Source organism: Gouania willdenowi, chromosome 21 (genome assembly GCF_900634775.1).
Source record: "Gouania willdenowi chromosome 21, fGouWil2.1, whole genome shotgun sequence".
NCBI lineage: Eukaryota > Metazoa > Chordata > Actinopteri > Blenniiformes > Gobiesocidae > Gouania > Gouania willdenowi.
This window is the reverse complement of record NC_041064.1, coordinates 9254584-9281120: the sequence shown is the minus strand read 5'-3', so window position 1 is coordinate 9281120 and position 26537 is coordinate 9254584. Positions and strand designations below refer to the sequence as shown.

General features: G+C 36.8%; 1 protein-coding gene across 1 annotated transcript in view; it reads left to right on the top strand.

The window, feature by feature from the left end:
- The window catches only part of cps1 (carbamoyl-phosphate synthase 1, mitochondrial), a 63521-nt gene extending 37831 nt beyond the window's left edge, over positions 1-25690 (top strand). Inside the window, exons 29-38 of the mRNA XM_028435707.1 lie at positions 1353-1430; positions 5230-5337; positions 8246-8335; positions 8643-8813; positions 13395-13469; positions 13593-13691; positions 20449-20508; positions 20621-20733; positions 25112-25241; positions 25319-25690. Coding sequence (XP_028291508.1) covers positions 1353-1430; positions 5230-5337; positions 8246-8335; positions 8643-8813; positions 13395-13469; positions 13593-13691; positions 20449-20508; positions 20621-20733; positions 25112-25241; positions 25319-25420 — 1026 coding nt within the window. The 3' untranslated portion in view covers positions 25421-25690. The remainder of the gene's footprint in view (positions 1-1352; positions 1431-5229; positions 5338-8245; positions 8336-8642; positions 8814-13394; positions 13470-13592; positions 13692-20448; positions 20509-20620; positions 20734-25111; positions 25242-25318) is intronic.
- The last annotated feature ends 847 nt before the right edge of the window (positions 25691-26537 follow it).

The window sequence follows — 26537 nt, the reverse complement described above, 5'->3', positions numbered from 1 at the left end:
CACATTTACAACAAAGTTCTCCAGCAGCAACACACACATATCCATCCGTCCATCCGTTTTCAGAGTAGCTTTGTCAGCACATCTCTGTTTTCCCAACTGTTCACAACTGTTTTATCTGCATATGTATTCTCATATCTTCACACATTACACATCCTTACCGGTAAGTTACTGGTGACAGGACAGCTCTGAGCGCTGACAGATGGAGACGGAGCCGAGTCATCGCTGTGTTTATGTAGAGCATTAACGCAAGTTGTGGCATCGTGTGATTATGGGTTATTTTGAGTTATTATTAATGACTTTTCTGCTGTGATTGTTTTAGGATTTTCTTTGGAAAACATAGGAAGAGAGACCAAATATAGAACGTGACCAAATATAGAGCGCGACAGTCAGTAGTGACAAGGAAGCGCCACATTACCACGGCATTGGAGGTTGAAGTATTCTGTCCAAATAAGCTAACTTTTGCCCAATAAATATCACTGTTTTCTTTTTTTTCAACATTTTGCCTCTTTTTGTTCCAAATGTTTGCCCTATTTAACTATTATTGGCCACATTTTGACCATTTAAGCCACCCTTTGCCATTACATACCACCTGATTCCTCTCTATTTGCCCATTTTTTTTTAGCCACTCATGACTGATTTTGGCCCATTTTAGTCTCTTTTCGCTCTTTCCTTCCCATGTTTTTGACACTTTTGGACCATTTTTGGCCACCTGTTACAGTGTCTGCCTCCACTCATTAGTCAAAAACAAAAAAAAGGGACTGGACCGGCCCACTTCGGATCGACGGCCCACGTCCACCCAGTCCACCCCTGCTGTGGGCCGACAATGCGGCCATGGTTTCTCTGACGGAGTATCTTCGTCCTTCTCTCAGGGCCAATCTCTGCCAAACAATTGCCCAAACAACAACACTATTAGACCCTGTCTGTCTCTGATTGGCTCATGCTTTGATGAGCATAATGTATTAAAGCTATGGTAGAACTGATACAACCCGTATGAGGATCAACAGAAAGTTTTTGGTACTAGAACAGAAGCAATGAAAAAAGAGTAATGAGAGTAACTATTAATGTAGTGGAATAAAAAGTACAATATTTGTCTTTCAAATGTAGTGGAGTGAATGTAAGAAGTATTAAGAAGTATTCCTCAAAAATACTACTCAAGTAAGTACAGATATATCTAGAAACTTGTCGACATCCGTTTGTCTCAGGAGACGATGGTATATCCACCACTGGCCATTAATGAAATATTAATTATTATTCTAAGGTATTAATAGTTACTCTCGTTACTTAGTACTTTTTCACTGAAATTTTTCCCTCTATAAACAGGTTGTATAACATGTTGTTTTTTTTCTCTCTAGGAACATCCAGTGGTCATCACTAAATTTATACGAGATGCCAGGGAGGTAGAGGTGGATGCTGTGGCCAAAGCGGGCAAGGTAACACAATCCTCTGTCCAGTTTGACGGACTCTTGTTGGTTACAGATGGTGCTTAAGGAGAATGCTACAAGTTTGATCTATTGTTCCTCTTATAATGGATCAATAAGGTTGATCACTGTCTATGTATAGCAAAAAAAAAGCATCTCCACCCCTTAGAGCACATGTGTCAAACTTGAGGCCCGGGGATCAAATGCTGTCTTTTAGACGATGTGTGTCAAACTCAATTTAGTACATATACGGAGCAGTTTGAGCTTGAGAAGGCCACAGATTTTTTGTGGGAAAAAGAGCAAATTCAACATTAATGTGCCCTGGTTTGCACTTCCACATATACATGATAAAGTATCCCTGCAGGATTCACTTAATGATTTTGGGAATTTGGGAAAATTTCATGGAATAATTTGAGGAAAATGTTCCAGATTTAGGAAAAATGTTCTGTTCTTTCAACAATTTGAGATAAAAATGACTGCAAACTGAGATCGGCAAATATTGTGGATTTTAATTCAATTTTTGTATCTGAAGGGGGTGCTATATCTACTACTGAATTAGTTGGTTGTTTACAAAATGTTTCCTGTACGTTTTGCTCTCTTTCTTGAATGGGCAGAATTTTGATGCTCAAAATCCTGCAATTGTATTCAAAGGATTGGTCACAGAACCAAGGAGATTTAGGTAACTGATATCTGTCACATGTTTCTTGGATATTGTTGGTGCCTTTCAAACTTAATAGTTTGAGAGTTGAGTACTCTCTGGTCTTTTGGAGAGAGCAGACGTGTTTTCACTCGCTCCGATAACATGACCTTGGCTACAGCTGGCAACAGCTGAACAGCCTGAAAAATTGGGCCCAAGACGAAAAGAAAAATGGTTAAGAAACCGCATGGAGGCCCTCCAGAACCTGATCCGGGTCTGGAAGAGGTCAAGGAGATGATACGCGAGGGTCTACGACACCTAAAAGACGGTCTATCTGCCGAGATAAAGTCGTTGGAAAAGACGCTGGAAAAGTCACTGGAAACCCTTCAAAGTGAAGCAAAGGTACTGAAAGAAGAGAATGAAAGAAATGCTGAAGAGATAAAACTACTGAACGCAAGGGTTGAAGAGTTTGAACAAAAGGAAAGAGCGAAAGATGTCATCATCACAGGCTTAAAGATAAAACCCAGGAGTTACGCAAGTGACGAAGAAACAAAATCGATTGAACAACAGGTCATTGACTACTTGGAGTCAAAGGACATTGTCCTGAACCCTGACAACATCAATTCCTGCCATCTCCTGCCAAAGAGAAATGATAACGGAGCTGTAAAAATCACCTTCACGAAGGTGAAATTAAAAGGAGAACTATTGAAGCAAGGCAGAAAACTGAAGGAAATGAAGGTTTTTATTAATGAAAATCTGACTAAAAAAAACGCAAGCATTGCATGGAAGGCACGCCAAATAAAAAAAGGAGGAAAGATTCTAAAGACGTGGACGAAAAACTGCAGGATTTATATCACACCACTGGGAGAAGAGAACGGAAAACCAATATTCATCAAAACGATGGAAGACTTGGGAAAATACGAAGGATCCACCTAAACAACAACATTACTGATGGTAATCATGGAGATGGACCCAAATCTATATAAACACTGGAAACAAAACTCAGACTGTGATTATTTCATTGACACTGAATTCAATGTGGAAACCAAGAGTAAAAAAGGTCTGTCATTTATTCATTTCAGTTGCTAGGTAGTGGGGTCATTAAGGATTACATTACTACCTTGCTTATGAACTAAGACATAGTAATGTGTTTATACAACAAATGGTTAAATATAACAGTGGAAAATTTTTGATGTAAAAAACAGGGGACGGGACCTAGATAAGCAAACTGCTTCTCTCGTCTCCTTTTTCGGCATGTACAAAAAAAAAGAAATGTAAAAAAAAGTGAAATAAATAAATAAATAATTCTTTTGGAGAAGTGAAAAAAATTTCTTGTTTTCCCGCCAAAAATCTGCAGCCTACTTAAGGTCAAACTTCTCCGCGTTTGTCTCCTGAACTAAAATAAGTTTGACAATCCAGCCTTAGACACGTAGTTTTGACAGTTTTTATCACACAAGTTTGGAGTATCTGACTTACCTGATGATTAAGTTTCTTTTCAACACACCACAGTTTGTCCTTAACACCCTGCCTATTTTCTCCATTGTTTGCCGTGTGAGAGTCATTTCAAGGGTGTCATTTTAAACGTTTGTTATCCAGTTTGTATGGAAGATTCTCCCACTCTGCTGTCTCTGAATACACTCCTCCTTTATCTTCAATATCACATTAACAAGCTGTCCATTCAATGAATACCAAACATACCTCATTATCGCAGACCAAAGTTCGGTGTGTAGATGTGTGTGTGTGTGTGTGTGTGTTTTTCAGTGTACGTGTGGGAGGGAGAAAAAGTCAGAGATAATACGGATTAATTACAGGCACTATCTGAAGAGAGCTAATGAATGCTGTGGTTAGCAGCAGTTTAAATGAGCTAATGACACAGCAGCTCATTTACAGACACACACTTGCCTGGAGTTCCTTGGTAATATAGATCTGTATCTGTCTGAAGGAAATGTGGAAAGTTATTCTTCTGACACGGCGTATCTTCTGATTTTTTATTTTTTTTTACAGTGTTGGTTTTCTAATGCACAGACCTGGTCTTAAACTGTAATATTCAAATGCTAAATATGGTCGTCACTGTTGTTAACCCTCCCGTTATCCTTGGGGTCAATTTGACCCCATTCAATGTTTATCATTGAGAAAATAATAGTTGACTTTTATTTTTTTGCTTCATATTTCGAAAGTTTTCCTAAATTTATGGATACAATTGATTGAAGCATACAGTTTTGTAGACATTGGTGTTCCTCTGGGGTCAATTTGACCTCAAGTTGTTTTAGCAGTGTCTGTCTGTGTGTGATCCATGTGTTACCTTACATCCTCCACACCTGCAGGTGCAGAAAGAAACGTTCTCTGTCAAGGAGGTTTTGGAACAGCTCTTTCACAGTGAAAGTGACATAGAGGAGAATGTGTTTGAGAAAGAGGACTTTATAGTGAATAACCCCAAATATGTTAGAAAAACGAAGCTAACTTCAATCAATATGGTTTTTTATTTATTTATTTTTTATTTTATTTATTCAGTTTATTTCCAACATGGTTACATTCACTTTTTTTTTTTTTTACATTTTTTTTTCTTTTTTGTACATGCCGAAAAAGGAGACGAGAGAAGCAGCAGCATTCTGTGTGTAATGAATGTGCACCCCAAGTTAGAAAATATTTTGATGAAATGAATGAAATATCTTCAAGATACACTAACTCTAAAACTGAAAGTTTGACCTGATGGTGGCGCTGCAGGAAAAGTCATGTCATTACCATAACCAGTAGGGTTCCTACTCTTGTGTCAGTAAATTTGAGAAGATTTGGATGAAAACTATTCAAGATAAATTAATTCAAATTTAAAAGTTTGACCTGTTGGTGGTGCTAGAGAACAGGTCATGGTTTCACGATAAAGGGGTTATTTATGTATTCAAAACTAGGTCAACAATTTTCTAAAGATAATTTCCTAGAGGCAAATATCAATGGGGTCAGATTGACTCCAAGGGCAAAAGGTGTAATATTTGAGGATAATAGGAGGATTAATTACACAGCATGCATGAGATTTTTTTTTCTTTTTCTTTTTTTGGTGATGCACTTTTCAAAAAAATCTGAAAGTTTCTCTCGGTCATCAAACGGAAACTTTGCTTTTATTTCTGTCGACTGAAAATCTGCTTAGAAAAAAAACTTTTTCTATCACGATGTGTTCAGGTTTTGGTCCACGCCATAACGGAACATGTGGAAGATGCAGGAGTACACTCAGGAGATGCCACCCTCATCTTACCAACGCAGACCATTAGCCAGGGTGCATTAGAAAAGGTCAGTCAACTTATCATAATCATTCCTCACATTCCATGTAGCAATTTGTCTGCTTCTTTCACTGCGCAGTGCATTCCGGCTTTGATTCATATTCTCTGCTGATCAAAAAAAAAAAAATGGGCCAAAAAAGGACATTGTTTTTTTCATCAAAATGCTAAAATATGTGTTTTTTTGGGGTTTTTTTTTTACATAATGAGAAAAATATATCGTATTTATTATTAATTACAGCAAACTTACTGCAAAACACATTCTTATATTACTTGACTCAGAGTGATTTGGTTAAACTCACAAATCATGCAGAGAACATGCAAACCTTACAGTTATCGGGCAATGCTTGACTCATTTATTACTGTAGGGCACTGAGTGGCCCTTAATATACTGTATAAACACGATACAACATTGCATTTATCTCTTTAAACTGTCATATTGCTAAGCAGATGTATATCTCACATCTGTTTTGAACATAATGTTATCCAAAAAATGTGATGGAGCTATTAAAATGATTCATAAAATTAATAATAATAATAATAATAATAATATTGATGATGATAATATTAGATAAAAACTCACATTTTTAATTTTATGTATTTAACTTTAACACAACCCATACTCAACTGAAATTATGAAATAGAATAAATAAATGAGGTTAAACAGGTTAAAACAGACAAATACTTTATTAAATAATCATAATCTATTCTTTTTATTTATTTTATTTACTTATTTTTGAATAATTACAAAATAATGACATTATCACATAAAAGATGGATAAGCAGTGCAGGAAAAGGCAAAAATTCCGAAGAGCTTATTTGAAGCATTTACTTAATCAGTAAATCAGTGAAGAACAGACAAAAATGGAACTTTAAAAAAAAAAAAAACATATATATATCTTTGATTGGCATTATGCACCAAATTTGTGCTTTATAATCAAGAGCGACTTACAAAATCTCTGTAAATCTGACAACACATTGCACACTTTTTACTGTTTTCTGCAAACTTCCCAATGTTAAAAGCTGAATCCTAATTACAGCACTGAACAGAGGTTGTTAAGGGCATCTTTGTACAGCATAGATGTGTGTTTAACCTTTGCTAGACTCTCTGTCAGCTCAGGGTCATAAATATAATACCAGCTTGTTAGTGAGAAACAGCTGCATGTCGGACGCACAGCTGCTTCACTGGAAAACAACTAAATTAGGACAAATTAAAATCCAATATTTACACCCAATGGTAGCAGTAAAAACAGGTGGAACTTCAATGGAAAAATATAGCCCCAGCATTATTTCAATGTTTTTTTTTTTTTTTAACAGCCTTTTTCTTTAGTAACTCTTCATTGGTATTCATTTATTATCCTGTAAAAGTCTAAGTGCTCCTGAATGTGACGCGTTCATCTAACAAAGCAATGTGCTGTGCTCACTACTTGTTTACAATGAGAACTACTTTTATTCGACTTGAAATCTGTATACTGATTTATATGACAATATGATCATAAAATTGCCTGTGACAAACTTGTTATTATATCCTTTACCCAGTGACATGTTTTCTTGTGGTTACAATCAGTTTTTCAAAAGCTACTCAGGACTACATGACGTACATGGTCAGTCTGTTCTAGATTTTCCCACAGAGAACAAAAAACATCCTGAATCACCTGCAAAAGAACAATAAATCAGACCAGTGACAATAACCACTTGAAGGCATTACACATCATGCATTTGTCTCGCAAGTTTAACAGCAGCTTTCAGACCGTGATTGCCAGTTGTTTTTATTTGCGTACTCATTTTGTTCTTTTTAATGTATGTGCATCTTGTTTTTCAGCAGATATGTGTTAGTCTTACGATGGCCTAATGCAGACATAGGCAACTGGCGGCCCGGGGGCTACATACGACCCTTGGTCTAAATTTGTGCGGCCCCCAAAACAAAATTGTAATTCCGTAGTTGAAATTTCACTGAAGCCCAACATAACACACAAACTCCAGAAATGCAGAAAACGACAGCAAAACGCACAAAATGTCAACAAAATTACACAAAATGATAACAAAGGCACGCTAAACAACCACTTAAAGCTAGGGAAGGCGATTTTCCAAGCCTCACATAATTTTGAATGCAGCCTCACCAATGGCTCCGCCTCTTCTCCCCTCCCCCCTCCCCTCTGTGTTCCGTGGCACTCACATGCATGCGCACAGCTGCTGCAGAAGAGGAGCTCAGCTCATCGCTTGTATTGTGTAGAAACGTCATTGTCTCATTCAGCAGTAAGTAAACATTAAACTTTATCATTATATATGTTAAAAATGTGACCAAAAACTCTGTTTTAACTCTTGTCAGCAGTGACGTACTTTCAGTGTTCGTGCATGCAAGGAATTGAGAATGAACAGAGCGACCAATGGAAAAAAACGAACCGTTTTATTTTTTAACCAATCACGTCTAAATTATTACAGATTTACAGCTGCTATAGATGACAGATTTTTCTTCATTCCTTTTTCAGAGCACATACGATCTTAATTTCTGTCAGGACATAAAGGCAATTTCAACCAAAAACTTAAAAAGTGTATCTGGAGAAAATCGCCTACTGTAGCTTTAAACACAAAATGACTACAAAAACAACAACAATGACAGAAAAATGTCTAAATTGACAGAAAAATAGATAAAAAGACAACAATAACACAAAAAATATAACAAAAGGACACATAATGACTCGAAAAACACACAAACGGGCAACAAAAATTTGCCATATGAACAATAAAATAGACATAATGAATTCAAAAACACGAAAGGTCTTAAAACAAAAGTTAAAAAAAACACCAAGAAAACCCACACAGAAGGACTACAAAGACAAAACCCTTTGTTCTTTCCTGTATTAATGCTTGGATTGGTGATTATTCTAGATGCTGACATGAATGTTTCCATTTTTTTTCAGGTCAAAATTGCTACACGCAAAATTGCTCAAGCATTTGAAATTTCGGGGCCCTTTAACACTCAATTTCTGGTTAAAGGCAATGATGTCATGGTAGGTACTCTTTCTCTGGATTTAACCTAATGACAATGATTGGTGCTTTTACACCAGAAAATGCAATTGGCTTACAAATTGAAACCCCATTGTGCTGGGAAGGATATGCTAAGCTGAACGGATTCATTCATCGTTTTTTTTATACAATCAGTGCTAAATCCTCTGTAACTACGACATGTGTGTGTAATCCGCCCAGCTTTGGAAATATGAATGCACCTTCACGTTTGTCGTTGGTAAGGTGTTTACTGTAAATCTCAATGAAACTGTATTTTTTCCTGTGTATGCTTTTTTTTTTAATTCTTTTTAGGTGATTGAGTGCAATCTGCGGGCATCACGCTCTTTTCCATTTGTATCCAAAACAATTGGTGTAGATTTTATTAATGTGGCAACCAAGGTGATGGTCGGAGAGCCTTTGGATGAGGCCGGCCTGCCCTCGCTGGAGAAACCCATCATTCCTATAGACTATGTAGGAATCAAGGTGGGTTTGACTTTTTCTTTTTTTTTAACCTTTATTTAAACAGGTAAGCCTAATTGAGATTAGGAATCTTCAGTTAACTGCCTATTTTTCCATGTTTGTCAATGTTAAAGATGCTCATAAGTGTTTTCCTATATGAGGCAGTTGGTCAATATTCTCAGCCTCGTGTGTTTGTGGTGTTGCTCTTTGAGTGAAAGGACTCCTCAAATCGCATCCTGTCGTAGTTATTAGGGATGTAAAGGAGCAGAAACTTTCCAGTGAATTGTCATGGGAATTTAAGCTTGGGAATTTTGAAAATGTATTAAAAAATATAAACTTTTCAATGGGAGTTTTTTTTTTTTTTTTTTTTTTTGGGAATCAACTGAAAATTGGGAGTAATTTTAAATAACCGTAGCATTCCCAAATATAGATATCAGCATCCATTCAAAATAATACAACATTTTAACTAGGGTTTAAAAATTCCTGGAATTTTCAAAGTTGGAAACTTTCCATTGGAGTTAACGGGAAATGTTCTAAATTATAGTTTGGCACTCAACGGGGGATTTAAATATATAATTGGGAACAACTCTAAAGTATCAGTAGTTATTATAAAGTTGCTCTTTTTGAATATTCCAGAAATTCCAAATTTGAAGCCCCTATGCACAATAGCTATGAAGCATTTTTTTTTTCTTTTTTAAAGTTCTATTGTTTTGAAATGATCTCATATTTATGTGTACAATTAAAACACAAAAGTCAATGTTTGGTGAGACCTCTGGGTGAACAAATGATAAAGCTTTGTTCTAGACCCTTCTCGCGAATCTTCACAGCTGCGGTGCCCGCCAGGTCCCCCCGTCCACCGCGCCGACCCCCGACAAAGGGGCCGACAAGGCCAGGGAGTAGGGGAGGGAGCGCCACCGATGCAGCGAGGAGGGCCGGGCCTCCGGGGCTGGGCTCCAGAGAGGAGGGCAGTGGCGACGGCTGCTGCTCCTTTCTGCATACACAATCAAAAGACGAAGGAGCCTGGCCCGACTGACTGACTGTTGATTTTTGCGACAGTGCTGCAGCACTTGTGGCCACTAGGGGCGCTTGATGTGAAAGTTACAGGTCTGGCGCCCCTAGTTTCCAAAGGTTACACAGTGTGCCTTTAACATTTTCAAACACACAGAATGTGATTTTTATGATTAAAAGTGCATCATTAAAACCTAAAAGTTTAAATTTAATCATATAGAATCAATAAATGTATGAATAAATCTCGCTACAAACTCATTGATACTTGGTGCTTAGTCGGGACATTTGATCATCTTTGGAAAGTTCCAAACACCCATGTTTCTAAACTTTGTATGAGCAAATGAAAAAAAATATTTTCCCGTTAAGAGTCCTTCATACAGGTGTGATGTTTTAATAGTTTCTGTAGGTGCCACTAATGCTGCTTTCTCTGGATTATGCGACAATGACAGCAATTACAGTGGCAGAGGTACAAAAGAATTCTTTCCGATACCAACTGGGAGGCTTACTTCCTCCATCAGCTACGAGACAGAGTTTATGTGTCACCAGCTGTTCAAAAGCTATTCTTGAAAAGTAATTTCTCTCTCTAATTACAACAGAGCTGCTGTAACAATGGTGCTAGTTTGAGCCAATCATGCAGGTATAATCCCCTATTCTTCACCACCACCTAAAGTTTTCCATTTTCTTTGCGACGCGGTTGTGAGGAATAATAATCAGAGGCTGTGTTATCTGCAGCAGCATTTTTTGAAAGACTTCCAGAGTTTATTTGGAGTGTGTGATACAGTCTTCACTCCCCTGATGGCGAGGCGCGCCTTAGGGGAAATCCCGCCATGGAGTCCTAAGAGTTGTCAAACACAACAGGACTAATTTTTGTCTGTCTATTATAGGCACAACATCAAGTCCAGACTGTAAACACTTGATTATGTCTGAAACCATTTGCCAGCCTGAATAGCCTGAAGTGCCGTCGATCAATAGCACCTCTCAGCCTTTTCGCTCCTGCTCTCACAGTTTCATGGGAAGGCTCCAGTCATTGGTGTCCAGAGACTCCCTCTGCATTTATCTTTCACCCTCACATGCTCAGGGTTGCTGCCTGTTCTTTTTTCTGTTCATCGTTTGTTACTTTTCACTAACAAGTCCCTGTTGCAAATTTAAAAAAAAAAAAAAAAAAAAGAAGTTCATTTTTGTTTTCTAAGTGAACGGACACGTGTTTTATTTGTTCATTGGATTATGTTAGGGTTATAATCTCAGTAGGGAGGTAAACTCAGTACGTGACAACGATCCCAAGACGACTAGTGTGCCCCCTGTGCATACTTCAAAAATGTTCCGATATCGTATACATCCAGGTATTTTTCACATACTGCCATGATGCTCCCTCGATCCCTCCGACCTCCTCCAACACACCACATTCATACTAGGTAAAGTGCCTTGCCCAACGACACAAGGACTTGGCTAGAGCAGGATTCGAAACCCCAACCCTTCAGTTATTGCACATTATTTGACTTGCACTATTTTAAGGGTTTGTTTCTGAAAAAAAAGAACTGACAGGTACGCTATGCTATAAGAGTTAGGGGAAACCCCAATTAAATCCCAGGAAGACATCAATATATATTGAATATTGCCATTCTGGTTTGATTGTATGCATCAAAGCATCATCTTAAGGCAAGGGCGAAATATCAAGATACTAATAATATAATAGTATATCGAGATATTTAAAAAAGGCCATATTGCCCAGCCCTGGTTGACAACAACAACAGTTACAATAAGTTCCATTTTTGACTAAACACTCGCCCTATGTCTTAAAATAGCACTGTTAGATTTTATAATCCCATCCAAGTGAAAGATATAAAATCTTTAAATATGGAAGATGAAGCCAGTGTAACTTCAATCTCGTGGTCGCTAGGTTGTGAAAACTCTAGGCTTGGGTTAATCTTTCCGTATTTGTCCTGGTTTAGTCTCTTTCCTTTTAATGTTCCTTCTCATTTTCATTCATCTCTTTCTATTTCCCCATTCACTCCATTTCATTTTCATTCCTTGGCCTTTGGCCGTGTTATCTCTCCATATTTTCCCTTGTCTGGGAGTCGGAGTCTTTTCTGATTCTTTGAACAAAGGCACGGTGAGTGATACTTGCTCCCTGTGTGCATTCCCTTCTTTTTGTCCTTTCTTACATTAGTATGCTAACATTACATTCAGTGATTAGATAGCCAGTTTCAAGGATGAGTTCTTCCCTAGATGTCCCTTGCGTGCCTCAGTGTGTTTGTGTGTGCTCAGGTGGTACAAGTGCTCAATGCCACTTTAATATTTTAGTTAATTTCTGGGTAAAATGAAAATGCATTGCACATTAACGCTGTCTTCTCATACTTTCCTTTTTAATTATGATCGTCCTTCCACGCTGCCTCTTCTCTCTTCCTTTTTTGTTTCCTTCTTTCAATTCTCTTTAAGTTCATATCTTGTTTTCTATGCTTTCTCTCTCTCATTTCTGGCTCAGCCTACTGATGCTCTATCGCTATAAGGCCACCTGCCTCTTCTCCTCTTTCTTCTCTTTGGTGAGACAAAGTGAAAACAGACTGGTAAATGAACTAGTCTCAGGTTGTTCAAGGAGTGTCCTTTGCTTTCAGATGTTCACTTTGTTGTGAAGCTTCAGCTGAAGAAAAGTCTTTACCCATCAAATATTCTGTCACACTGTTGTATTTCCAAAGGAGCTCTGTCTTCTGAAACAATATAACAATGGTAATTGTAGGGATGTTCTGTACTGGCTTTTGGCCGTTTTGCCGATATTGTCCAACCCTACTTTTTTTTATATTCACCAATTCCGATTCATACACGGATTCCCTCCCCACCAACCTAATTAACTATACCTCCATGGAAGTAACAGTTTAAAGCTGCAGTATGTAGAATTGTGAATCTTGTATAGAAACAACCACGTTCCCCCTCCCCTCCCTGTTTTGAAACCTATCATCCCTTGCCGGTATCCTCTTGAACGCGCACAACTGTGGAGCTCTTAGCTGCTTTTTAAGTCCACCCCACCTACCGAGTCAGAGGGACATCCGTGAATTCGTTCTGTCAGTATGTTTGAGCCTTTATTCTGTTTTTCTTTTTCCGCTTCCTTTGCCATGTAACCGCTATGCTTTAAGTTACGATGGGGACCTCTGCTGTAACGTCTGCCATTGGACTTTTACTATCGATGGTACGTAAACACGCACTGACTTCAGTCGTGCAGCCAATAGTAACGACCAAAACAGCTCATGGAGCACAAGTGTTTGTAGAAAGATTTCTGATTGGCTGAAATCTAGCGTCACGCTCTTGGATTTCTAAAGCCAAAATATAAATCCAAGGGAAGGTCCAGAGGTTCAGTTTCCACTCGGAACACTTTGAACTACAATATGCTCAAAGGTGATATAGATTCTTGACCAAATGATGCCCAAAAAAAACTTGCATACTGCAGCTTTAACCCTATGTGATTTCCGACTGGATGTATGGCACAAATAAACATAATCTTTGAAAAAGTTTGTATTTTTATCATATTGTCTGAAAAAACAGCACAAATCTTCTAAATTTGAAAAGTTTTCCTCAAAACTTCCTCCTCTATTCTTCCTTCATTAGGCACCGATGTTTTCTTGGCCACGTCTGAGAGATGCAGACCCTGTGCTGCGATGTGAGATGGCTTCCACTGGAGAGGTAGGCATCATTCACGCACGCACTGACCCTGCTTTCAATAACAGGATTAATAATGAATTAATTTTCCTCTCCTGTCATGTCCGATCTGGTATCTGACTGCTGTGTAACGTGTTTGATTTGCAGGTAGCGTGTTTTGGACCAAGTATTTATTCAGCCTTCCTGAAGGCCATGCTCTCCACAGGCTTTAAGTTGCCACAGAAGGGCATCTTGATTGGAATTCAGGTACGGCCACAACCATCTGGAAGACGACTTCCCTTCTGTTTCAATTTCCTTTTGGTACCTTCTGCCCACAAGATATCAAACACAAGGTTGCTGATAAACAGGTGGCCCAAATTTTTTTTGAGTAGTAGCTTTGTGCTATTTTCAGCCTGGATATTACAGCAAATTACACCTAAATGAGACGTAAACCACTTTTTTTCCCTGTGAAATGAAATCATGATTGGGTTTAAAGTGACAACATGTGAGGGGATGTCAAAGTTCTCTTTATAGGAAAGAATCAACATTAATATGGAGAGAAATGTGTGTTGTTTTTATGCAATCAAAAACAAATTGTATTGGGAATAAAAAAATAAAAAAGAATTAATGGATTTGTAATGAAAAAAACCATCATTGCTATTTTTTAAAATGCTGGTTTTGTTTAAAAATCTAAAATTTGTTTTGATTGCGTTTTCTAAGCTTTTGTTTATATGTTTCGTGAAGTTTTGATTGCATTTTTTGGCGGGGCCTCCTCTGAACGAACCAAAACTTCAGTAAACGTAAACCATATGTGTAGTTTCATGAAAACAATTTTTTGATTTGTAAACAAAACCAGCATTTGAAAAAAAATTGTAATGATAGTTTTGTTTGCAAATCTTTTTTTTTTATTTTTTTTTTTATTACAAATCCATTATTTTAGTTTGATTGCATAAAAAAGACACAATTTCCTCGACTACATTTTTTGAGCGGCACAAACTAGACTATGGTTACTTAAAAAAAAAAAAAAAAAATTAATGTGAGCAAAAACCATCTCAAAATCTATTGATATTATCAGCAAGGCAAACATTTTTGTGTAGTGCATTTCGTACACAAGGCAATTCAATATGCTTTACGTGATCAAAAAGTGGAACAGAAAGCATTTACAGTTTAAAAATCAATATAAACATTAAAATCAGCAGTAAAAACGTTTAAAATCAGCAATAAAAACATGAAATCAGAAATAAAAACATTAAATCAACAATACTATGATTAAAAATCTCCCTTTCAGTCATACGCAGTAGAGAAAAGAATGCCTTTAACTTGGATTTAAAAATGTTCACATTGGATGCTGTCTTCAGCTAATAATGATAAAAAATAATGATGAAAAGTTAAAACATAAAATTTTTACATGAGACAAAATCCAATCGGAAAACGGCAATTTTATTTGTGTAGCGCATTACATAGACAAGGCAATTCAATGTGCTTTGCATGATCAAAAAGTGGAACAGAAAGCATTTACAGTTTAAAAATCAATAAAAACATTAAAATCAGCAGTAAAAACATTTAAAATCAGCAGTAAAAACGTTAAATCAATAATACTATGATTAAAAATCTCCCTCTCAGTCATACGTAGTAGAGAAAAGAATGCTTTTAACTTGGATTCTGACTTTAGCTAATAATAATAATAATAATAATAATAATAAAGGTTAAAACATATAATTCACATCCAATCAGAACTATGTTTCTTTTTTGGGAATGTATCCAATAAAACTCCTTTTGTTGTGTGCAGGGGACGACGTGTGAGTGGACATCAATGTGCACTTTGAAATAATAATGAATATTTTAAAAGTACGCTACGGGTAGTTCATCCAATTATAATTAGGACTCCAAACTTAAATCTGAAAAACCAGATGACACCATGAGTTTATAGATTTGCCATTATATGACATTTCCAGTTTTTTTTCTAGTCTCGAAGTAGCAGTAATGAGCCAAGTGCAGGCATTCAGCTGTATGGTTTTATGACATCATATCACAGTGTTTGACAACGCAGTCCTTCTGCTGCTGCCTGTGAGTCAAACTGCAAGTTTCACAAATGTGCTTTTAACAGAGCAAATACTACTCCAACGGTTTAATTTGTGCTCATGGGGAACAGGTCACTTGAAGGCAAGTTCCCGGGGTTACACAGCTGACAAGATGCAACACTGCAGGCTTTCTTTCACAGAAACACTGGGATTAGGTTTCACTTTAATAGTTTCTAGAGAAGGTTAAAACTAACATTTTAGTGGTTGGCAGGCATGGGAGTACGTTTAGAAGAACATTACTGCACTCGTCATGTATTGTATGAGTGCAGGAGTTCTATCACAGTGGGAAGGCCTGTGTTGCATTCACGGGGGTATTTTTTCTCTATGTACATGTACATGTGAACAGTAACTCAAAAACTAATGGAAGGATTTTGTTTAATTTTTTTGGGAAATATCCGAAATGGAATAAGAAAGAAGTGATTAGATTTTTTTTTTTTTTTTTTTTGAGAAGGTAGACAGTTATAACATAAATAAAAATAAAAAATAAAGGAAGAAGTGATTAGATTTTTGTTGATGTTATGGATTGATATACTTTTCTTTGATTTGTTTCTGTTAGCAGTCGAACTCAAAAACTAATGGATGGATTTCGATTTTTAAAAATTTGGTAAATATCCGAAATGAGATAAAGAACAAGTAATTACATTTTAGGGATGATCCAGATCAAGATACTGATTCTGGATCATTTTGGAAAAATGGATAAATTCCTCTGTTCAGCTCTTTGAGCTGGTTCTAAAACATATATGCTCTAGTAATAAACTCTTTTACTTTCATACAACTGCACGGCCACGTGCTGGAAATGTCTTTATAGTGTGAATAATCATAGTTCCATGATCAGGATCACTGATCCAGATAAGTGTCAATATCTGGCAAAGAAAAAAATGTTCTAGTTTGGGGTAACACTTTACCTAAAGTTTTATATATAAAAGCTGACATTATGCTGTAATTATGACAACATGACATCTGTCATTAGCATGAATAAGGTGTGACGAAGGCTGTTAAGTGTTGTTCGTTACCTTAACGAACCCTACCTAACCCCACTAGATCCCTCTACCAAACCCCAAAAATGCCAACATACAATAGCTCCAAAGGTGTCATAATTTAGTGAATAAAACCTTTATGACACCTTATTCATGGTAACCCTAACCCTATGTATAAAACTTCAAGTAAAGTGTTACCTCTAGTTTTTACTTAAACTCAATGCATTCATTTTAGTTTATAATTTAGTTGAAGGAAAACATGCTCTTTGAATAATTAGGACAAATATCAACACTGGAAATTAGAGCTAGTATTCAAGCTCAAAGAGCCCCTTATGACACCATATTGTTCTCTATGTACAGTGCATAAATAGGAACAATGCATTTGTTGTTAGTTGTAAGGTCTGTTAATGAAAAAGCTGGTACTAAGACTGAATGATGGTTTTTATACACAATTTCAGGTTTTGAGTAAGCACTCCATAAATGTATGTATGCTTTTATAGATATTATTATGTGTACAATAAACATTGTCAGGGTTTGCTCAGTTGTTTCTCTTTTAATCTGAATGAAACTATGACCTCCTCCGTGTGTTTTTATCAATTTACTGCACCACGTCGTAGATATCCAGCTGTGTTTCAGAATTGCCAATCAAATTAAAAACATGCATGCTGTAGACAAGTCTCAGTTTGGTAGGCTGCAGTGAATGTACAGAGGGTATCAAACCATATCACAGTGCTGGGGATAAGACGCCAGTAATTTCAGCAAGCATCGTTCACTTGGCTAAAAGTTAATTTCAGCATAATTAGTTGCAAATGAGCGCAGAAAAAAAGACTCTCCGGTATTTTGATTGTGATTGGTGGAATTTATGAAGGAAGTCGTGTAAAGTTGGTGTTTTTCTGCATGAATGATGAGCTGCAAGGCTTATTTGGATACTTTTACATCAAAACTGTTTATTGAAGCAAAGCTTAAACCTAAAGAAAACGGGTATAAAATGTATTAAAAAAATTGCAAAATATATTTGTGATTATTTATATATATATATATATATATATATATATATATATATATAATTTATTTATTTTTTAAAGGGCTATACTCAAGCTAAAATCTTGGATGTTTAAGTTTTTTATTTTAACATTTAAAGTTCTATTTTTTTATGATTCAGACATGTTTTCAGTTTCAGAAGGTTTCGGAATGTTTTTTTAGAATGTGTTTCATTGCCAAAAAAAAACTGAAAAGGGTTTAACTTCTTAGCATAACATAATTTTCAATAAATAAGAAGGGCCCAAGATTATAAAACACGTTTAAAAGCAATCCTAATGTGTTCCTGCCCTTTGATTCTTGTCAGCATCTTTGCAGCTTGGCTATTTAGTAACTGAAAGTTTCAAATTATCTTTTGTGGAAAACAAGAAAGAACAGCATTACAGTAATCAATAAGGCTACGGATGAATGCATGCATCAATAGAGGACCTTTTGTCTTTTTCTGCTGAGTAGAAAAACTAAAACCCTTTGATAACCTTAGAAACGTAACCTTAAAGTGTATTTCGTGGTTTGAATGGACTTTATCTGCTAAAAGGAAAGCTAGCACAAGTTTTATCTTTAAAAAAATATGAGGTCCCTTATGGTGTAACTACCTTGAGTCCAAACAAATTCACCAAAAAACTCATTTTAGTTCAGGGGCTAAATATGGACTAGTTTGATCTTAAGTAGGCTACAGATTATAAACAAAGAAAAGAGTAATTTCAACATTATGGTGACTTAGTTTGCACTTAAATGTATAAATAATATATAAAGTATGTAAGGCACCAATAATATTCAAGCAATAATTGACAGAGATCAGTCCATTTAGGATCCTAACTGGAATTTTCTTTGATTTTAGGATTTTTATTTTTTATTAGTTGATGAAATTAAGGAAACTTGCAGGATTATGAAAAAAATGATAATAGTTTTGTCAACATGTTGAGAATAAAAATGGCTGCCATCACGTGATATAAGCATGGGAAGTGTGAGCGCTGGCAAATATTGTGGAGATTCATTGAATCTGTGTATTAGGAGTGGCTGAATTAATTGGTAAATGAAACAAATATTCATGTTTTCCCTGTTATTTTCACTTCCTGCTGTGGGCTGAAAAGGGTTGGATTTGGCCCCTGGGCCTTGAGTTTGACACAAATGATCTACAACCATCATCGAGGGTTTCCTTCCTCCTCGTCTAATTGAGACATTCTACAGTGTAGATACGCTACGTGTATGTCTTTGTGGAGTGGAGTGCCCCATAGGCTTTGAGATTATGTTGCCTGAAGTGTAATACATTAGCTGAGCGTACGCAGTCAGAAAGCCCCGGTGCTGGCTGTGACCAAATCGCAGATGGCAAGAAAAATCCTATTGGGAAAGTAAATGGACTGTCACACTTTAAAAAGGCTTATTCTCAGTAGTCCTCTCCACATTTTTTGTAGTCGAAGAACAAACTGAGCCTAAACTGAGTATTTAAAAGACTAAGAAGGATTTAGGGGGTTTCAAGTAATGCATTAAAGGGGCAGTCAGAAGAAACATGTTCTTTTTTTTTTAACGTTTTTGTCAACTTTCTTGTTAGCCTGATGTTCTGCCTGTAAATATGTACTGTATATATCTGTATCCTTTATTCTTTGTTATTTTTTGTATTTATATTTCTATTTATATATAGCTTCTATTATTGTATTGTTTTTTTGTTTTTTTTCGGGTGTTCCTGTGTGATGCCTTCTGTTGTCTTTTTTATTGCACTTTTCTTCATTGAGCTGTCATGACAGTAAATTTCCCCACTGCGGGATGAATATAGAATACTCGCTACTCTTTCTATGAAGGTAGAGTAAATGTCATTTACAGTATTTGGAAGTGAAAAATGAATTAAAGCCCAAAAATAACACTGAGCCACAATGAGTGAGTGGAAATCCTTGACCAAGTTTCATGTCAAGAATCTTTTGATTATAGACGGACGGTATTATCGACACACAACGTTATTGGCCAGTATTTGACATAAAATGTTATCGTTTCACATCGTTATTGGTTTTTCCACAAATGTAAGCCTTGTGTTACTTTGTTTATGGTGTTCCAGTGCTGACTATTGCTGGGAAAGAACATCATTTGGCTTTTCCGACCTGAACTTTCAATATGGTTATTTTCTGTCGAACCCGGAAGTACCAGAATGTATCCCTGCGATGTGGCCTTGCCTTATAGAATTTGTGTTTTCAGTTGATAGACAATGTTAATTATGTTTTTCAGTCATTTTATGCTTTAAAATAGATTGTTGTTCTTGAACCACCAAGGCAAGCTATTTTAGGAGAACTTGCAAACTCCACTGAGAAAGGTCCACACAGTGAATTGGCTAACCAAACTGCTCATCATCACACACCCCCCACCACCCCTTTATTTTAAATTCATTACAATTTTTGCATAGTCAAAGTTTTTTACAACACCATCTTTTCGTGTTTTTGTGCTAAAACTTTTGTCCATGTGTTTTTGCCTCTCAGTATTCCCATGAGTTTGGCTGTAGATGTTTTTATAGTATTACTGTGTGATTGTCTTAAGATAATTCACTTTTACTTTAAGCCTTTGGATTCAGCTAGAACCTTTTGAATTTCCCTCGGGACGAAAGAAGCTTCTTCCTACCAGCCTCATATCATTCAGCGCTACACTTTTGTTTCAACTCGTAACACAGAAACAACACTTTGCACTCTGCGTCGGCTTGGTGCATCACTGCCTCAGCGCTCTCTGATCTTAACCTAAAATATGAATTAGAAATACGCTGAAGCTTGGTTGATAAATTTACGGCCACATGTTTTGGAGAAAAGAGAGAGACTGTGATAAAGAAAATTAGATTTTCAAGATCATACATTACAGTGCACATTTGGCTGCACGCATAAAAGCCTTTTTCAGTTCAATGAGAATGTTCCCGCTATTTGTTTTAGAAGAAATATGTCTGCTTCTCTCTTCTAGCATTCGTTCCGACCCAATTTTCTGTCGACCGCGCACAAGCTTAAAGATGAAGGCTTCAAGGTGAGCAATGGAAGTTCGCACAGGCCCCTTAACCACACGGACGCATCTCCTTGTCATTTATATTCCTGTGTTTTTCTGCTTTGTTCATCCTGTATCTGTTTTATTACTTCAGCTCTTTGCTACTGAAGCTACCTCTGCTTGGTTGAGTGCCAACGATGTGCCTGCCAATCCAGTCTGTTGGCCCACTCAGAATGACCACAACACCAGCTTGCCCAGTATTAAAAGGTAGGGAAGTGTTCATTTAAAGCCCCCAATTCATGTTGTTTTCTGAAACTTTTCAGCTATAACATTCTGGCTGAGGCCTGCATGAGGTTTAGCTAAGGATGTGTGTAAGTAAGGCAATGAAATGAATTTTGGCATATGCAAAAGCATTGGCCGTAGCCTTAAGATCTGAAGCCAAAGCCTCCTAATTATCTCTGAACGAAGAGATCCAATAAATTATAAGATCAAAGAGGATGTAGCAGTCTCTTAAGTTCAGAGTAATTACACAGACCAAGATGGGGCTTGAATGAAAGGGTGTCAGGGGAAAAAGAGAGGAAATCGTCAATAATGTAATTATTTATGCTTGGAGTAAAGTTGACAGACCTGAGCTGCCTTTAAAAGTTGGATGAAAACATAACACAGGAAAAAAGGAGTTTTGAAGCCTAAAACTAAATGATTAATAGAGAAAAAATAAAATGTACAAAGAGAAGTAAAAACAATATAGTCAATAGAAATAAAAGTGATTCAACTATAAAATCACTATTTTTATAATGCGCTCATATACACGTACCCCTGGTTGGGGAAAAACTGGATTAAACTAATGGCAACACAAATAAAAATCTTTCAGTATTGCTTGGATTGACACTTGTGGGGGAATCAGGAAATCACAATGTAGTTGGTGTAAAACATCTATAGAATGGATCTAGATATGGTCTGAGTTTCTATGCCTATAGTTCAAGCTCGTCTCTCCCATCAGTTTACTGGACCACTTCATGATCTGGTTCAGGTTGAAGTCACTTTAGTATGGTTTTTCTAGTATTCTCCCCATGTCCCAAATCATGTATGAGTGTCTAAACTAAGTAGATTCTTGTGCTATTTACATACTTGTGCTAATTATAGATCACTTTTTCAAGAAACACACATATAATATGATGTTATATAAGTGTATTTCTTGTGAAAAAGTTAAAAAGGAAGTGAAGAAGTTGTATTAGTACACCCCTAGTGGAAATTTGCCCCAGCTTTGAGGTAACTGTGTGCACAGGCAGTAACTTTGATATACTTTCACGTGCAAGTTTTTTAACATGTTACAAGTTGATTACAGAAAGTCTGCATTGAAGGGAACAAAAAAACCCTCTAATTTCCATAATGCGGCAAGCTGGTCACGTTAAGCTAAATTGACACATGCCCAAAGTGTTTTTTTCATTGATTCCCTCAATTATTAGTTAGAGGGTGATTTGTTATGTTTTCGGGATTCTTAGAACAAATGCAGATGGGTGAAAAATAGCATGACATGGGACCTTTAACAGCTGAACTTGATCTTAATATCGGTGTCCCTTGGGATCAGCTTGCTTACTGCCCTTGGCTTCAGTGCTTGAGACTCTTAACAGGATAAGCAGGTACAGGAGAAAAAAATAGTTTTTAAGCTTTTTAAATCTTTGTTTAAATTGATTAATGAAAGGAAGGGGTTTGTCATGAGCTCTGCTGTTTACTGAAATCGTCGTTAAAGTTTTGCTGCGCATTGCATTGTGGGATGTGGAGTTTTGGAGACGGCTGCATAGAAGTGTCTTTAATTCATTCCGATATAACGCGGATTACTGGGAAAAAACTAGAACAAAAAACAGTGTGTAGCCAATCACTGTCCGCATTACTTGGCAAAGAAACACAAGGAATTATGGTAAGAATGAAGTAAAAACACTTCCAAGCATCTGTTTATGGGACTCCAAATCCGACAATGCAATACACAGAAAAGTAAGCAGAGTTCACGGTGAAGATGAAAACAAACTTTTGAGCAGCAATTTAAACATTTTCCAACTTTGTTTGTTTCTTTTCTTTGCCTCAAACTTAATGACAGAATCACCATCAAAACAAAGAAAACTAAACATGGAATGCATACATTCTCATCACTATACAATGGAAAACAGACAAGAAATAGATTTAACACAAATTATACATATGTATCCTTCAGTTTGAGAAGGGGCAAGATAAATCATAAGCTTATCCAGTCCTGACCCTCAAGTGGTCAACAATTTTTTCATGTTTCAAGCAAATAATCTGTAATGTATGGGTCTATGAGATCTGATATAACATTTTCGTGCCCAACAGCTTTAAGCTTAGCTCAGAAAACAAAAGTGAGCATATGATTTAAATAACTGTTGCTGGAATTTACTTTTATAACATAGTCTGATCCTCAAACTGCAAATTGAAAACAGTGCCGTTTGCTCGCTGATGGGCTTCAGAAGCTGTAAACATTATTTATCAAAGCTCCCACCCAAGTCTCTACTTAACAGTTCCAATTCATGAACTTTTTTTTTAGTCAGTAATGCAAAGCCGAGGATTGCTTTTTGCATTCAGTGAGAGCTCCACACTGTGTGCTCAATTGACCAGGACGATGTTAGCTGAGGAGTTACAGAGTCTGTCAGATTAGAGGGCTCAATGAAATATGCAGGGTGTGTTATCTGAGCTATCGCTAATGTTGCTTGAATGCTGGAGCCGATGCAGGTATATTGGCCAAACATTTACCGTGTCACAACTCATTCACGTGCACAGACTTCAAAAAACGGCTTTTGAAGCACAAGCTGATATATTCCAGCCTAAACATAAGAAAACGACATGGCTTAAACTTAAACTCTGATCAAAGTCTGACGACGTTTTAAACACATTTCCCATTACATTTAAAAAGGCACGTACACAAGTCTATCCACATGTATTAGTATAACATAGATATGCTTTTACTACAGTCTCTGTCTTACTTCAGAGATTATCCTGCTGTTAACGGCAGAGCTTACATAGTATAAACAGACAGATACATAAATACTTAGTACATTGAGTTTGACAGCAATTTTCAGGTAATGATTCCATAAACAAGTCGTGAGCGCGTCACAATGAAGCCATCTGGACCGTATGTCTGAAAATGAGCTGCTAAAAAGAGGACATTAGAAAATTTAATAGGCTTAGACCAAACGACTCGCTCACTCCCCCCCCCCCCCCCCCCTCTCAAACACACACACACAAACACACGCACACACACACAAGGTTGCTGGACTCAGCTGTGAGGTGGCATTGAGGCAGGCTTTTTGTCGAGAAAGACATAACCTTTGTTGTCACCGGGACCTGTCCTCCATATTTTCATTTAGAATTCAGCTCTGTTTCTGTGCCGTCTGTAAAAGGCCTTCGAATGAAAACAGTGGCAGAAGCGAGGGCTCCACATGGTGAGTTTGTGTTTGAGGGACAGGTGGAACGGAGAAGCAGAAAAATGGCTGATAATTGCTTGTGCTCTATAACAGTTATCGCACAAGGAATAATATAAAGTTTTTTTTAATTTAATTTTATTTAAGTAGATATCTGATTTAGGATATTCATAACACAAGTGTTGTTTGGAAACATTATGAGCTTATTAGTTCAGTAACCTCACATACACATTAAATGTACACAATTGTGCTAATGTTGACATGCATTTACAATTCCTGAACTATATCGCTCAACAACACGGACATCCTTTATGTGGATTTCACTCACACTTTCTATTCCAGACTTTAAAACTGACAACTTCAGTTGGACTGGACATTTTCCACTGCTTATGTTCAATCTAACAACGCTACACCAAACGAAATAATAAATAATAATTTTAATTTAATTAATGATTAAAAAAACTAGAATGGAAGAACATTTAGCTTGTAGTAAGTCATATTTCAAAGTGCAGTATGATTTATTTACATTCTCAAACAGTAAGTGAACTTTCAGTAACTTCAAAGATCTGTCAAAGATAAAAGTTTGCGATAAATGTTTTTTAATGTACAATCAATAGCTTCTTTGAAATGTATAACATTATGCAAAAATGTGACACCTTAAAGGTGCATTTCGCAAAATTGTAAAGCTAGCAAAATTCAAGCTCCACCCCCTCCTCCCTTGGCCAAAGCCACGCCCCCACAATCTTAAAAGCAAATGGAGACTAGAGCCGACAGCCAAGTCTCAGGATTTCATGAAGGCATCTGATTGGTTATTTCCATTCAGACCAAATTAATGGATTTGTCCATTATTTTTACAGGATTCCAGTTGCTGCAGAGGTCTGATTATTTTTATTTATTTTTTTGACTATGTAACGTATTGAATACTCTCAGGATGGTGGGTTCATTTTAGCCGGGAATAACAAAGTATTTCTGAACATGATTGTGGAGTCCACCTTTAAGATCAAAATAGATTTCAATCCTTTCAAATAAGTAGTAATGGAGCTTTTACATGGAGTTGTATCCCCATCATGATGTGTACAACAGACTGGGCTTCTCCTGGGTATTTGAATGAAACTTTCCCAATGGGAAGAAACATTTCAATCAATATTTCAACCACTCGTGAAATGAAACTTCTATTTTCATTAGCTTTAAGTTGTTGTCACTTGTTTTAATAGACTAATCAGAGAGGGCGACATTGATCTGGTGGTCAACCTGCCCAATAACAACACGCGACATGTGAAGGACAACTTCCTCATCCGACGAATGGCAGTGGACTACGGTGTTCCTCTGATTACCAACTACCAGGTCTGTAAGATGTTTATAATTATGCATTGTCATGATGCCTTAACTGCTAACATCAAGATTCTTTTTGTTTTTTCTAGGTAGTGAAACTGTTTGCTGAAGCTATTCACAATGCAGGTGAGCTCGACACCACTAGCCTCTTCCACTACCGACAGAAGAGCAAACAGAGAACAGGGACGTAGCAAGGATAGAAGCTCATTGGAGACGTCACTTTTTGTCACTGCATAACAGTCATTTAAGGAATATTATCCATTAAGTTTATTATTAGATGAATTAATTTTCCAGATATTCTACACATTATCTTAAATGCTAGTTCACTTGCCTTCTTTTTTTATGTTGTAAGAATGTTTAAATCTGATCAATGATAATGAGTTGGTGATACAATAATAATCTAATGGGGACCACAAGTGCTGGTATTTGTATTGGAAAAATCTAATAAATACATAAAATACCCTTCACGTCAATTTGGATTATTTTTGTACTGTGAGATAATGTTATTCTTTGCATCATAATGGAAATATTTGGAATGAAAAAGTGTAAAGCTATGAACAAATAAAATAAGATGCAAGAAAGTAAGAAATCATTTCCTTGGACGTTTAAGATGAAAGACTAAAATATGTCTAGAATAAAGATTTGATGCCTGTTTGTTTTACAAAATGCACTTTAACTACACATTACACACCTATAGATCTAGGAATGCTGAACTAAGGTAAGAACAAACCACAAACAATATTCAGTGGACTCATGGCCAGTCCTCAAGATCATTGCCATCAACAGCAACTTGGTAACCCATAATGGAAACCCTGTGGAGGAGGTTGGTGATTTCCTGTACCTGGGTAGCGTCATTGATCAACACAGTTGTACCGACACAGATGTAAAGGCACAGATAGGCAAAGCAATTGGAAAGCATTCATTCAGCTCAAGAAATGAAGAAGTAGAACAATCTCTCAAAGAACAAATATCAAGTTGTCAAATCCGTCCTTATTTATGGAGCAGAAACCTGGATGACCAACAAGAGTACCATCAAAAGACTGCAAACTTTCATTAATATCTGCCTCAGAGGAATCCAACCGTTCCAATGGCCAAAAACCATAAGTAACAATGAACTTTGGGAGAGAACTGATCAACTACTGACGGAGGATGAGGTTACAAGATATGAGCCGGTGGCCCTACAGTTACAAGTCCACTTCCTTAACTGTTACGCCCCATTGCCTGAGATAAGGAGAAGATGGAATTGGATCAGACATACCCTACGCGAGCCGGCCACCAACATCACCAGATGAACCCTTACGAGATGAC